The sequence below is a fragment of the Aplidium turbinatum genome, chromosome 2 (genome assembly GCF_918807975.1).
Source record: "Aplidium turbinatum chromosome 2, kaAplTurb1.1, whole genome shotgun sequence".
NCBI lineage: Eukaryota > Metazoa > Chordata > Ascidiacea > Aplousobranchia > Polyclinidae > Aplidium > Aplidium turbinatum.
The window spans coordinates 54,983,181-54,997,590 of NC_137473.1; the positions used below are offsets into that span (position 1 = coordinate 54,983,181).

At 42.5% G+C, this 14,410-nt stretch overlaps 1 protein-coding gene across 2 annotated transcripts in view; it reads right to left on the reverse strand.

The window, feature by feature from the left end:
- LOC145765700 (superkiller complex protein 2-like) overlaps nucleotides 1–14,410 on the reverse strand; it is an 85,605-nt gene that overhangs the window by 1,136 nt on the left and 70,059 nt on the right. For both annotated transcript variants that reach the window (XM_082577520.1, XM_082577521.1), the window contains exons 8-28: nucleotides 13,973–14,085; nucleotides 13,231–13,361; nucleotides 12,193–12,280; nucleotides 11,696–11,786; nucleotides 11,203–11,404; nucleotides 10,945–11,029; nucleotides 10,092–10,275; nucleotides 8,551–8,714; nucleotides 7,930–8,142; nucleotides 7,438–7,548; nucleotides 7,152–7,263; nucleotides 6,436–6,512; nucleotides 5,451–5,630; nucleotides 4,884–4,984; nucleotides 4,053–4,194; nucleotides 3,714–3,860; nucleotides 3,252–3,364; nucleotides 2,008–2,221; nucleotides 1,349–1,459; nucleotides 638–859; nucleotides 17–197 (exon numbers count right to left, since the gene is read on the reverse strand). In XM_082577520.1, coding sequence (XP_082433646.1) covers nucleotides 17–197; nucleotides 638–859; nucleotides 1,349–1,459; nucleotides 2,008–2,221; nucleotides 3,252–3,364; nucleotides 3,714–3,860; nucleotides 4,053–4,194; nucleotides 4,884–4,984; nucleotides 5,451–5,630; nucleotides 6,436–6,512; nucleotides 7,152–7,263; nucleotides 7,438–7,548; nucleotides 7,930–8,142; nucleotides 8,551–8,714; nucleotides 10,092–10,275; nucleotides 10,945–11,029; nucleotides 11,203–11,404; nucleotides 11,696–11,786; nucleotides 12,193–12,280; nucleotides 13,231–13,361; nucleotides 13,973–14,085 — 2,982 coding nt within the window. The remainder of the gene's footprint in view (nucleotides 1–16; nucleotides 198–637; nucleotides 860–1,348; nucleotides 1,460–2,007; nucleotides 2,222–3,251; nucleotides 3,365–3,713; nucleotides 3,861–4,052; nucleotides 4,195–4,883; nucleotides 4,985–5,450; nucleotides 5,631–6,435; nucleotides 6,513–7,151; nucleotides 7,264–7,437; nucleotides 7,549–7,929; nucleotides 8,143–8,550; nucleotides 8,715–10,091; nucleotides 10,276–10,944; nucleotides 11,030–11,202; nucleotides 11,405–11,695; nucleotides 11,787–12,192; nucleotides 12,281–13,230; nucleotides 13,362–13,972; nucleotides 14,086–14,410) is intronic.

The following is a 14,410-nucleotide window of genomic DNA, read 5'->3' on the forward strand; positions in this document are numbered from 1 at the left end:
TAGAACAGCTCAATACCTTCTTGCACCTCTGTGAGGTTAGTAATGTCCTTGAAGGTCGTACCCTTCGACCATTCGTAGACAGCCTCCACCAGGCCGAACTTGAGGATAGCGACGAACTCATCGACAGGTTGTAGCATCCCGCAGTCTCTCTGCGTGGTTCCTATCATCTCAGCGACGTCAATGATGCGGTTCATACCCTGGGGGTTCAACTATGTGTCAGATGGGGACTTTCCCGGGGATACATTATTACAGGGTAATGTTTTTTTAGCCGTATTTCGCTTTTCTCGAGTAATGGCGGCCGCATTAAAATTGTCGCTCAATTTTTCCTTGAAACTCGACCTAAGCTTTAAGCTTGTATATTGTAGAACCCAGATGAGAGCCACAAACAGTGTTCCCGTGGGCCACACTTTGAGCGACGCAGCATTAGTATGTCGTTATATTACATTTCATCAACAACAGAAAACCAGATTCATGAAATTCTACGCATCAACAAAGACTGAGACTTAGTCGCCAAGCATCAATAGTCAACACAGGCAGTTAACTGGAAAACGTAACATTATCATTGGACGAAACAGCACCGGCTACACATTTGAGTGTCAAAAATATGCTTGTCTGCCAATAAAATAAAATAGACTACCTCTTTAAGCTTAGGAGTTAGAGAGACTTCTTGCATGTCCACATTCTGTTGGAAGACGCAGCAGGAAAGCAAGGCAACGATTTCTGTAGCGTCGAGCGATGAAAGAACATTCTCGAACACTAGCTCTGTGAGGATCAATTCGTGGTTGGATATCTCGCAGGCGACACGCCCCTTCATCTGCACGGCGCAATTGTCGTCCACATACCGTAACCTCTGGAGAACCTGGAAGGGGGAGGTAAGAAATAGTTTTCATGGTTGCATTTGTTGTGATAGTGTGAAGAACAAACAAAACCAACTAATTTACGTCCAAAGCCAAGGAAGGAACCTTCCAGCCAACTCACATAGTTATGATTAGTTACTAAAGCATAGCGACTAGTCTGTAGGCGATCTACAGGACGGTGAATGTACAACACAGTTATCAGCTGCATCGCCGCTGCATTTTTGTGCACAGCCCCATCCTGACAACGATTACACTTTAAATGCCCTTCTAAGTTCAGGTAGATACGTTCTTCTGAGGAAAGGATATTCACCAAGACACACTGGGAAATGTATCTTCCGTTAGTTTCTGGAGAACATCGCACTATGGGAGGAATTCCACCATGAGCAATCGCGTATTGCTCTTATTTTGGTTAAAAAAATAGAGCAGATATTGGTAATGAAGTTGCCACAAAACCACGAGGATGTGTACATCGAAAAAAGGTTCGAACCTACCTTGACCCTCTGTTCGTATTCTGGAAGCAGGAAGAGGCTTTCATCGCTCAGTAAATATTTCAAGTTGGTGAATTTATCTTTTAGTTGAAGGTACTTTGCAACTTCCTTCATCTGCACAAGAACAATGTGGGATGCCACAATGGTTATTGCGTGGTGACAGAGGCTATTGTGTAGTCACAGAAGTCTTGTCATAAACCACCACGTAACAGAGTCTGCCATCTCAAAGGAAAGCATCTACATAAAATTTTAAATGTAACCAGTTTACTGCGATCTCTTCAACACCGGCTCGGTGGCTTAGTGGTTAGAAGGCTCGCCTCTGAGTCGGTAGGTGTGGGTTCGATACCCGGTCAAGTCATACCAAACACTATAAAAATGGAACTGAATCTCCTTCCTGCCAGCGCAGCATTGAGAGAAGAGATTTAGGGGAGTGACGTCATCAGCTGTGCCTTTGCGCGCGGCGGAAACTGTCCGCCTTGTCCAGTGATCCGCGATTCATGACAACACACAATTTTTTTACTCGATTTCATCATTCTATAGTTCCATACCTTTCGAGGGAAGCAGAGCTAGGCAGAACAATATTAATATAATAAAATACATCGGCAAACTGAAATGGCATTCAAAATATCGCTATAAGCCTTTAATTCTCACAACCGCTTCACCTGGGAATTGAACCTGGGTAGCTCGACGCACTGAAACACCTCCCGGATAGAAACTTCCAGAGATCGTATCTTAGTAATGTCCTCCACCAGCTCAAGTTGCTTCAATCCAAGCTCGGACATCAAGTTCACCTCTTGGAGGCCATCAGGGTTAGAGTCAACCAAGCGTAGCATCTGCTGCGTGGCAACCGACGTTGATTGGTCGACCGGGTCGCTCCTGTGACGCCATAATGATCATCAGTGACGTCATACAACAGAACAATTGAACTGATAGTAGGCTGGGAGCAAGATAGGTTATTGTGAGAGGATTAGGGAAGCTCAATCCTGGCAGCTCCGGATGCTTGTAGTGAGTGTGAACCATTTGAACTCTAAACAGTCTTTTACTGCGGAAGAAAATTGGGGGGCCAGAAAGGAGTTAGATGATTACAGTTGACGGAAGGAGATGATAAGCAATCCATCCATTATTGCAAGGTACTGGGTGGATTTGCTCCCAACCATAAGAAAACATAGTAAAAGGGCCGACAGATCCTATGTTAGGTTTGGTATCACCGAGAAGCGGATGAAGATAATGATCCATGTTACTGGATGGCTTGGAATGGCCACGGACGATACATCAGGTTGGCGCAGAAACACAGTCACGAAAAAGTAACAAACCGTCGGCTGCATAACTTAGTTGTGATAACCCTGGTGAGGCGCACGAAAGGGCACTGGTTCGTTTTTAACGGGCTGCGAACTATTTGGTATTACTTCAATTTTATCATGTGCTTGTTGTGGGCCGCGTGATGGCCGCACATTTATTGTACTGCGTTAATTTGGTGTGGCTAAGAGTTTTTATTTCGGCTCGTTGTTGCATCATAGTTTCATTGTTATGTCTACTGTTACTATCATTTGAGCTACGCTCAAGTCGGTCTCCTTACTTGATGGAGTTTCAGCGCGAGTTGCTTTGGAGTCAGGTTAGCCACTGCAGTTTGATTTCGTAGTGGTTTCACTTAGTGGGCCTTCAATAGCTCTTGAAATCGTATTTTGGGCCGCTACAAAGAAAGTTGCCGACCACTGATCTAAATCTTCATCCACCGTGTAAGGTTCGCCTGGGTAGGCTGGATAGTGGATACAATTAGCCTGGATGTAGGGTTAGCCGGGATAGGCTGGATACAGTTAGCCTGGATGTAAGGTTAGCCCGGATAGGCTAGATACAGTTAGCCTGGATACGACAAAAAAAAAGAAGAAATTAAACAACAGCCACCAACCTAAACCTCGGAATCTGTCGTCGTTTGCAATCAGCGATGATAGTGTCGGCATGCAGTCTCATGGTATGGATTGTGATGTGAGAGATCTCATGGGACTTCACTTCCAACAAGTCCTGGAAAGTATTAATATCGTGGGATTTGTAACAGCATGATAAGCACACATCTCTCCACCCTCCCCTGGCTGGTGCGGAGTCGGGTGGACCCTGGTTCGACACCCGCTCGGAATATATTGGCAAGGCCCGTGATGCTACGGTTGGTGGACTTCGGCTTGTCCCTTTCATGACATCACAAATCCGGTGATGAAGGACTGAGATGACGAAATTGAGGGAGAAGGAGTTTTGGTAGAATGTAGTGAAGGAAGGTTATTCCTGCTGGTGGTTCCTCATCCTTGGAGTTAATCCTGGAGGATCGTCACCATGTCTGATCCTGGATGCAATGATTGCTATCTTTAAAACAACTCACTTGAGAAGCTGGGACTTCTGGCCGGAAGAGAGTCCTTTTCAACATATAATCTCGACTCCATACAGTTTCGACGTTGTCTTTGAGCGCGCGTGCGCCATCTAGCAGAACTAAAACCTGGAATGTTTTCTCCGCTCGGGTTGAGTTCGCCTAAAAAAAATGAAAGCTAAATCAAAAAGTTCATCACTATCTTGCGCTGACTAAATATGTGTGTATCCACAAACCATTAAGAAATAAAAGATTTCTCATTCTTTTTAGTGCATTTTACTTCCTGTGTAGCGTTTGCAGGGATAATTTCAAGAAAATCGTGTTTCAACTTATCCGTTATATGCGATTTCTCACCTTCAGCAACACAGCCACATGCTGTCGATACTTCGGCAAGTCGAGCACAATCACCCTTCCGGGTGACATCAGCTTAGATGCAAGGTTCCCGGATGTTATTTCCTCCATCACGTGACATCGAATCGATTTTAAATCTTTACAACTGAAGATGATAAATCTCCGATGATAAACTAACTAGATGCTGCGAAAAGATTAATCATGAAAACTGACACTTAATACTTGGGTGGGATAGCGCAGCGGATAAGGCACTCGCTTTCCAATCATGCAATCCTGGTTCGACTCTCCGCTGAAGTTGGTTGTTGAAAATCACCGCTCACCTCTACCCAGTGTGTAATAAATTGGGTGGGCGTAGTTGCTGAAGGAAAGGCGGCCGAGAAAAAGGAAATGGCCACCCTGCCGAGATAAAGAAAATGGCCAAATGGCCACCCTGCCGAAGGCTTAGTACAATGAGAATCTTATCTTCTCATTCCCCGATGCTTGGATCAAGTATGGGACCCACCTTTACCTTTAATATTTAGAAACAACGTTCAAATTCGTTACTCTACTGTAGCTGTAGTGCTAAATATTGTAAAATTTTAGAGTAATATGGAGTTTTGTTGGCTGTTTGGTGTAACTGCCTGGACGACGTTCAAAAGAACGTGGGTTCGACACCGCTCCAGAGCACGCGGTTGCGTCTCGGTAAAATACTTCAGACATGCCAAAATAATAGGAGCAGCTGACTCGATGTTCCTTTGTTGCGTCAAGTTGACAACGAATCTACGGATCACAAGACGTCACAATAGGAGCAAACGAAACGAAATGACGATCATAGGCCACCAAAACACAACTCACCATAAGTAATACTGTTCATAATCCGTGTTATTCAACAACCCTTCGATTTCTGATTGTTCATCAAGCTCTTCCTTCAACTTCCTCAACTCTTCCTCTTGCACCTTCATCACAGGGTAGCTAGGTTAGACGGAATCCGTCACAAACATGCAACGTCACGCTGCAGTGTGATGACGATGTTTACATCGGTGATTTCTACGTGTCCTTTCACCAACTCTACTACGTTGGAGGTGAAGTCACATTCTAAGTTACATCAATACGTTAATTGATCACTTCAGAAGCCCAAACGGTAATCATGCATCTGGAACATGGAGTGGCGTTCGTGATGCTTTGTTTGGTCATCGTGGTCATTGTGACTTCACACGATAAGTTGTTGCCCAATTAAGTTTTCGAAAAAGATTCTATGCCTCCTCTGAAATGAGAGGAAGAAATAAAAAAGATGTAGAGACAACAGTGGAAAGAATATAAAAACTATGAGAATGAAAAAGAAAACGATGTTTATTAAAGATAGAAACCTAGACAGGCCATCTCACATCGTGACATTAAATTGAGTACAAGAAGATGACCCACTTTCGAATTCTTCCTAGTGTTGAATTCCGAAAAGCTCTTCTTCATCACTTCCTCTACTCGGAGTTGCTCCACACGAAGGAGGTTGAGGATCATCCCGTAAGTGAGCCGGAACTGGGATTGCAGCTTGGTGACTCTTCCCAACATCATCGTATGGAGTTCACTCATATCTGGGACGTCACCCTGCAAAAGGTGAAATCAGAAATGGAAACCCTCGTCCTTCAAAGTTAGCATCCAGTGAGGGTGAGGGAATATGCGGGGAAACAACATAATGGGGGGGATCGAAAACTTAAATTTCCCAAATGCCGAGCTGGGTTTCGGTTAAGTATGACGTCGCCAATCACCGCAAAAACTACTAACTTACGCATCACAGCTAGCTGCTTAATGGTGGGAGTATCTATTCCCAGACTGGGAAAGCTTCTTCGACAGCTTCATCCTGGCAGTTATGCATACTTGCAGAGGCTTTGAACCACAGACGCAGGCCCGGTCGCGAAATTTTTTCCCACGAGATTTCTGTCTCATTGATTCTAGTCACTTTAAAAGTAAGATTTTCCGAAAGTGTTTTGAGAGATTGGTTGATTCAGATTGCGAAATAACTATTTGCCAATGAAATTCTGCAATGATAATAAAATATAAGCTTTCCCTAATATTACTTTTTTTGAAAAGCTCTTGTGCACCGCAAAAATTAATTTATAGTAAAAAAAAGTTTGACTTCGACGGGCGTCGAACCCTCGTTCTCACGAACACTAGGCAGAGGATCAAACCACTGAACCAACCGTGCCAACGAGAAAATGTTGCATTCACACGGTTTTAATACAAACTTTTACTAAAATATGTAAATGAAACAGAAAGTACGTGGAAAAAAAATTTTCGCGGCCCGGTCACCGAGTTACAAAATAGTTTTTCGCTTGTACCAATACGTAGGTGAGGTATCGCCAGTCTTCCATCTAACTTCAATGTCAAGGCCAGCACAAAAAATCCTACTCACCTTACAGAGCAGTATCACTGTTCCAGTGGCATCCAATCCTCTTCTTCCGGCTCTTCCTGCCATCTGTACATACTCCCCTACAATGATGGTGACAACAATCAATAGCTGACGCAATAGATAGAACCGCGCGCGAACGCACAAACCTCCAAAACGTCTTAAAATTTTGTACTTAAAATTTCATGAACAAAACCACGATAGTTTCACTATGAGGTATTAGTGCAAACGTGATTTACTTTTACGACGCTGTGCTAAAAGTACAATTGACACGCAGTAAACAAGCTGATGACTTCACACCATCGCCCAAATTAAAGTTTCTATTTGTGTTTAATATCTGTGCGATTTCAAGTCCCAACATGTAAATACAGACTAAAGAGGATAAAATTTGGGCAGAGAGGTTACTTTTTTGAACCATAACCACTAACCAGACATAACTGAGCAACAACACAATATTTTAAGCTATAAAAACAAAATAGCAAACGTTTTCAGCTATGCATCATCTTAGTTTTCTTTTGAAGGCTTGATAAGGACTATTGCATAGCCGAAAACGTTTGCTACTTTGCTTTTCATCATCATCAATCAATCCTCGTGTTGAGGGTGTGGCCTGTATGTCTGTCGAAAGCTAAGTCTTCCTCTCCACACCTTGCAGTTTTTGTAAAGTTAATTGTTGTGTTATTGCTTAGTTCTGTCTGTTCATAGGTAAACAGGAGTCCACAGACCCGGAAGTAGATTCCGCATCTGTGTCCCGTCGTGCTTCCGGATGCTGTCAAAGATCACAGTTCGTGCAGGCATGTTCACTCCCATCGCGAAGGTCTCGGTGGCGAAGAGGAGCTGAACAAAAAGATCACAAAATGAAGGGGAATGAAGATGTCGCTGTAAACTTTAGCCTTTTAGATTACAAAAAGATCTTGAAAGGGACCGGTATACGAAGTTTCTAGAGAAGTTTGAGATGTAAAAACGAAATAGGATTTCAATCGACACATGAAACGGTTAATGGCAACCCACCTTGACTAGTCCTCTTGAGAACAGCATTTCAATGACTTCCTTCAGAATCGGTAATATGCCACTGTGATGGACCCCCAAGCCCCTCTCTAGCAGGGCTGCCATTCGGAGAACCTGAAAGTAAACATCATAATTAATTAACCAGCTCCTAATGTTTCTCCACACCATCCAGCAATCACTACAAGTAGTTTAATAGTCGTCACCAGCAAACAAGAAGCTAAACCAAATCGTTCAACGTCCTACCGTCGCCGCCGATGGATATTTCTACACAACCTCCCGGACCGGTTCATGAAAGTATTAAATCCAAAGGTGAAAAAAAATGTCGATAAAAACGAAAAAAAAATTGGTAACAAGAAACAAGTTCTATGAAACTTCATGCATTCATGGGAGGAAAATATAACATACTGTATCAACAAGTTCAGACTGATCGTAAACAAAAAATTATAACATGGTAGGGAATCGAACTGAGGCCTCCACGTTTACGAGAGCACGTACCTGGGGTAGTTTGCGGTCTGTTCCTTTCAATCTCTGGATGCATTTGTTGAAGAAGTTTTTGATTTCTCGCTTCTCTGACGTGCTAGTGAGATCCAGGGACTCGAGAGAGGTCGCGTTTTCGTCGCATCGTCGTCGTGAGAAGGTGAATCCGACGACTGGAAGCTGCTCGGCCTTCCGCAGTTTGGTGATCAAGGATAACCAGACATTTTTGTCCTTGAAGTAAAAATCGGGTTGAAGATAATTGGATTTTCAAGAAATTAAAATTCTATAAATGGTGGTGGGATGGCGCAGCGGATAAGGCTTTCCAATCATACAATCCCGGTTCGACTCCCGGCTTAAGTTGGTTGTTGAAAAACACCGCTCACCTCTACCCAGGGTGTAATAAATTGGGTGGGCGTAGTTGCTGAAGTAAAGGCGGCCGAGAGAAAGGAACTTGCCACCGTACTCTCGTTAGTGCCGAAGGCTTAGTATAATGAGAACCTAATCTTCTCATCCCCCGATGCTTGGATCAAGTATGGGACTCAACTTTACCTTTAATGACTTAAATGGGAATCGACTTGGGTCGCATCGAGCGACTGATGACAACCAACAAGTTCCCAGGTAAATTAAGTTTAAACTCACAGCGTTGTAGCCTCCCCCTGTCCTGTTCTTGGCGCCAAAGGTCTTGCTGTGTTTGCTGGCGCGCGCGTTCTTAGCGTCAACCGCCGCCTTGTGGCCTTGCTTCAGGAACTTCCGGTCGCCATCAACAATCATGAAGAGCTCGTTGCTCGTCTTTGTGCTGTTGCCTAGCGACGTGAACAAGACCATTTGTGATGACGTTTTATCAAACCAAGCAACAAATTGTGCCACAGCAGAAACGGAAGTCACAAAACGACCTTAAGCCGCAAAACGTGGGCCAATAATTACACTCATGATCAGAACAATAAAGTTGTTGAGTAAATCCGCTAGATGTCACTTTTTTGGTCAAAAAATTATAGCAAGATAAAAGGTTAGTTCCAAATGTCAAAATTCATCAAACTGTAACAAATGCGCAGATTTTGACTTCAAAATAGCTGGTAGGAATTTTTATCGTTTCTGTGAAAGTAGTATATGAAGCAAAACGTTCGGAAGGATTGGCGTATATGAGGTATTCCAATGCAAAAATTAAACTTAGAAAACAACTTTAGAACGAGTAACTTCAGATAAAGCGTTGATTTGACAAATAACACTGGTCTACACGATTTTTGCTGTATCAACTTTTAGAACTGATTTAGAGTAATTTTGGGGTACTGAATCCGAATCTGACCTCAGATTTATCCTATCACGTCAGGTTTGTGAGATATGATAACAACAAATTGTCACTTTTGTCAAAAGTGGAAAATTTGACATTGCGTTTATCACACATACACATAGTGCTATATCCCAAAATCCAGGTCATGTTTTGCATAAATAGTTGAAATACACCCACAAACTACAGTATAATTTTGATACCAATTTGTTTTCCAAGCAACATTATTAACAAGGCAGTAATAACAAGCTAAAAAGAAGGCTAAAAGTATAACTGACCGCCCGCCCCCCCCTCCTCCGTCAATGTTTTGCATGAAACCTAAAAGATTTAAGCACGCCTATGGCAATGCTTGTCCAGTAACCTTATTTAGGCTGTTTTGGCCTGTCTAACACTAACCTTTCGCTGTAGCACTGCATCTGCTGGTGGTAAACACAACTCCAAATCTTCCACTTTTGGCAAAATAAAGCATTTTTGTTATATCATATCTCAAAAATCTGATGTGATAGCGAAAATCTGAGTTCAGATTCGGCACCCCAAAATTACCTTAAATCAGTTTTCAAAGTCCGAACAGCAGAAAAAAAATCTTTTTTTGTAGACCAGTGATAATCAACGAAATTGTAGAAAACTGCATTCGAACAGGTCCGAAGCATATGGCAACCCTGGCCCAATACATAGCCTTGCCCAGTGTTCTCTCTAAGGTGCGCAACTGCGCAGTAATACCAGGTCATTTCCGCAGTAAAATTTCATTCTTACGCACTTGCAATGCTATAAATTTAAAACTAAAAACAAATTTTCGCCACTCCGTAAAAGCAGCCTTAAAATCATAATTCGCACAAAAAAAAATATTTTGCACAGTGTGAAATTTTCTAAAAAGGAACACTTGGCCTCCCCTCACCTGTGTAGAGATAGTGCTCAAGTGGGACCGGTCTTTTTAATGTTGTAATTACGTAAATGTTGCGTTGTCGAGTTCTCCCGATCCAGTTCGCGAACTCCACGGCGTTAGGAACAGTGGCGCTTAGGAGAATGATGTTGCAATGCTGGGGGAGCATGATGAGGACCTCCTCCCATACCACTCCTCGCTGATGAATACAAAACTTTGATTTAATCTCCAACTCGGCTGCATGTACTAATAGACTGAATTTCGCTTTGAGCAGCATGATCGCTGTTTACTTCACAAGTGCAGATATAAACGACCTGTACCAGCCTGATGCCGCGGGTTCGCTGTGGCAGTACCGGCTTGTCACTAGCTTTCGGAACACAGTTCCCTGATTGTGGGCAATGACGAGTGTGCAAGTGATAAGCTGCCAACTGCGCTAGCCCTCTTGGCGGAGGTTGGATTACTGTAGGCTAGTTCCCTCAGGGCACCTGGCTTTAGCACCATGTCTACCACCTGGGTCGTAATTTGTGTTTTTGGGTGGAATGTTTTCACTTTTCTTGGGTTTCGAACCTGGATTGCTAGGTTGAGGGACAAACGCCTCAGCTACTCGGCCAACCAGTAAAACAAAGTTTCAACCATTGAAGGCAACACCTCGGTTTCTACGTTTATACAAAACATTCATCCTCGGATTGAGAAATCTTCTTGGAAGTTTAATCCTCATTCGCCTGCTTGGGTAGGCTTTGAACCACTGTCGCAGGCCCGGTCACCGAGGTTGATGATAATAAGTTTGCTTGTATCTGAAGTATCATTGCCGAATAGATTCGTTTAATGATTGAGTTCTTTCAACTGCCCGGATTAAAACTGTCCTCACCTCAGCGTCGTTGATATAATGAACCTCATCGAAGATCACCCACTCCAAATCGCGAATCACGTCAGAGCCGTTGTATAACATAGATCTAAACAAATTATGATTCATAATATAAAAAAACAAAAACAATATAGTATTAAAATAAAATATCGGAAACACTTTTATAAACAAAGCAACGCAGCACAACAATACTATACATCTTTGTCATTTCCATGTGGTAGGGTAGCAGCGGTTGGAATTTCACCAATAAAAGTTGCCCACCTTAAAATCTCCGTTGTCATGATTAGACAGAAGGCCTCAGGATTGATTTGTACGTCACCAGTTATGAGGCCGACATCCGAGAAGGTCTGCTTGAAATCCCTGAACTTCTGGTTAGACAGAGCCTTGATCGGACTGGTGTAAACGACCCTGGTCATGTGCTTGGCTGTGAGCGCAATCGCATACTCTGCTACCACAGTTTTGCCTTTAAAAATAATCAAGTCCTTATTTAGTATGGAGTCATACATAAAGGTTAAGAGTTGTAATGCTCGCTACAGATATGCATCTACTGTAACTACTAGCTCGAATGGAAGGCAGCGCGCGTGCCATTGGGAATGAAGACAAGATGGTTTCATCCAAACTTACATGTGGACAAATGAAATCGGTGGGATGACTGCGTTGTCACATGATCACTTGCATGCTGACGTCACAAAGCAGTTCGAGCGGGCAACACTGCATCCACCAGGAAGTCACTCACGAGTGACCAGATACTCACCTGCAGATGTGTGGGCAGCAACAAAGACGCTTTCCTGCTTCTCTAGCTTCATGATTGCGTGTTCCTGGAATGCGTCCAATTTGAAGGGATACTGGAAGAAAATGTTTCGATTAACTTTTCCCTTTTAACGGGCATTGAAACAATGAACTGATTGTCTTTCTACATCGACGCGAAACTTCTACAAATGCATCACAAACCTTTCAAAACAAGTTTAAAGTTTTGAAATGCAGAAAATATTGAATTTAGAACCTGGACCAAATGTAGGTAAAATTCCATACAAAAAATCCCGTACGTAAACTTTCATACGGAAAATTTTATTCGTAAAATTTCATAGCGAAACTATTCCGACTAGAAATTTTTTTTTCGAAAATAGGACATTTTTCAAGTGAATATTTACCAGTCGAGATATTTTCTGTATAGACTTGTTCCGTACATATAGATTTTTACCGATTACTACCCGGACCACCAAACTGGCATATCGCAACCAGCTCAAGTACCTTGTGAGCCATATTAGGAAGGAGCTTGTGGAAGTTCTTCACAGGTAGACTGACATTGATCTCAACAGCCCACGTTTCCTCTAAAACACTAAAACGATAATTGGGAAAATTATCAATAAAGCTGAAAAGAATTTGTTTTATGCAAACACATCGGTAACTACGGTCCACCGTCATGTACGAGAGAAAGCAACAGCCGGGGTATGGTCTGAACTGACAGTCTAGCAAAACAGCAAAAATATTTCGCTACATTATGAATACGCCTGTGTCGTGTGTAGTATTGCTGAAACAACCAGGTTAAGATTCAGTAGAGGCTTTCTCAGTCCGAGAATATCTTATTAATTACAGATTTTGACCGCACGTGAAGACGGAAAGTAGTTTAATGACATTTACATAATCGGTACGCACTGAGCAGCCAAGACTAAAACTAAATAGGCCTACTGAGTAAATGATACACAAAGCACCTCCAGCTGATCCCCAATTACAACAATCAACTCAACGAGACTACCCACACAATGACACCTGTGTCGCGCGATCGCTGCTTTCGACGCTGTATTTTTGGGCTACGAGAAAGCTAATGATTGCAGAAAATTATTTTTGATCCCTTTAATTCTTGATGATGACATAAGCATTATGAAATCATAAGGTATATTGTCGCAAAAAGCAAAAATTAAACTTTTTGTCTATGTTGACCTTAGCTGACATCAAGCCGTAGCATGGATTGCTGTAATGACGACTGTAGCCTTTATAAAGCGCAACATTCAAATGAAACAAACAATTCTTTTGGACAGACAAAGATTTCGGTTCTTTTCGTCTGTCCTTGGTTCGCCTAACAACAGCCCGATTACGACAAGCAGCGAAAAGCCCCTATTGTTACAATATCCCTCTAATTAAGTGATAACAAGTTTCGAAGCAAGTTTTGATTAAAGATTGCGCCACTCATACGGCAATGTTACGTCAACGTAAATCAATGTTGGTCAATATGTCGTCACAATAAGACGAAAGTCAGGTCTTCAAAAATTGAGCAAATAGAAAATTTACCTGCTGGTGGTTTTCTTTGCAACTTCAGTTGGTTTGGAGGCTTGCTGAGTAACCGCAACGGATTTGACATTACCAATGTCCAAGTCATCCTCTCCTGTAGGTCCAGTGGAGGACGCCATCTCTTCTCCGTCCTCCATAAACATCAGAGTTAGAATTTTAAATTGAGAATAAAACTCAGAAATCATACAATACAAGCAGCAGCTTGGTATATGTGAGGTCAAAGTGACCTGCTCAGTGCTCATTCGTAATATATTGGAAGATTTTTGTTTGTCGTATCCAGGCTTACACCTGGTGGTTGAAGATTTAGATTAAGTGGACGGGAAGGCAAGGAAGCCAATCTTCATGTCCACCTTCAGACATCCACCTTCAGACATGCCTTTAAGTGTCCTGCCAAAGACACAGCCGCATGCTCTTGAGCGGTGTCGAACAGGCGCCCTTTCGATTGCCGTTCCAGGGCTCTCACCACTCGGCTATGCAGCCGACTATTGGAAGATATAACAAGCTGACAGAACAGTTCATTCAGTCTAAAACAGCAGGGAAATGTTGTGTGTTGCATAGCGGTACATTCATCGTAGATATACGTTGCTCTAAGCGTTTTATTAAGCAAACAGTTTCAGCACAGTCAAGTACAATTAGCTAGAAATTTGTTGACATAACTGCGCGTTATGTCAAAAAAGTATTTTAAGGCAACTTTGCCTAAAACGTTAGATGACCAGAAAAGTTGCTTGTGCAATGTGCATACCTCTCCATCATCGTCTCGTTCGGTAGCTTCGGGGTCAGCTCCAAACTGCTCCTCAAAGTCTTTGCTGAACACAAGATCGGTAATGTTGAATGACGTGCTGGACTGGTTCGGTGCTGAGAGAACAAGAAATAACAACGTGACAATGCGTTTGACAAAGCAACAGAATAAGACACTAACTGCGCACTAACCACTAAGCCACCGAGCAGGTGGCTTACAGAATTAAAAAAAAAACTGCTCTGCTACTTTCCTAAGCGTAACAGTATATAATACAATATACACAGACAGGTACGGCACCACAACACAACAGGGCCGAGCATTATAACAATATATACTTTACATATTTACAAATAGTTTAACAGCCGTACGTTTTCGGCTTAACTTAAGCTATCATTAGGAATCTGAAAATATTTGTAGGAAATGCAATAAATTTCAACTTCT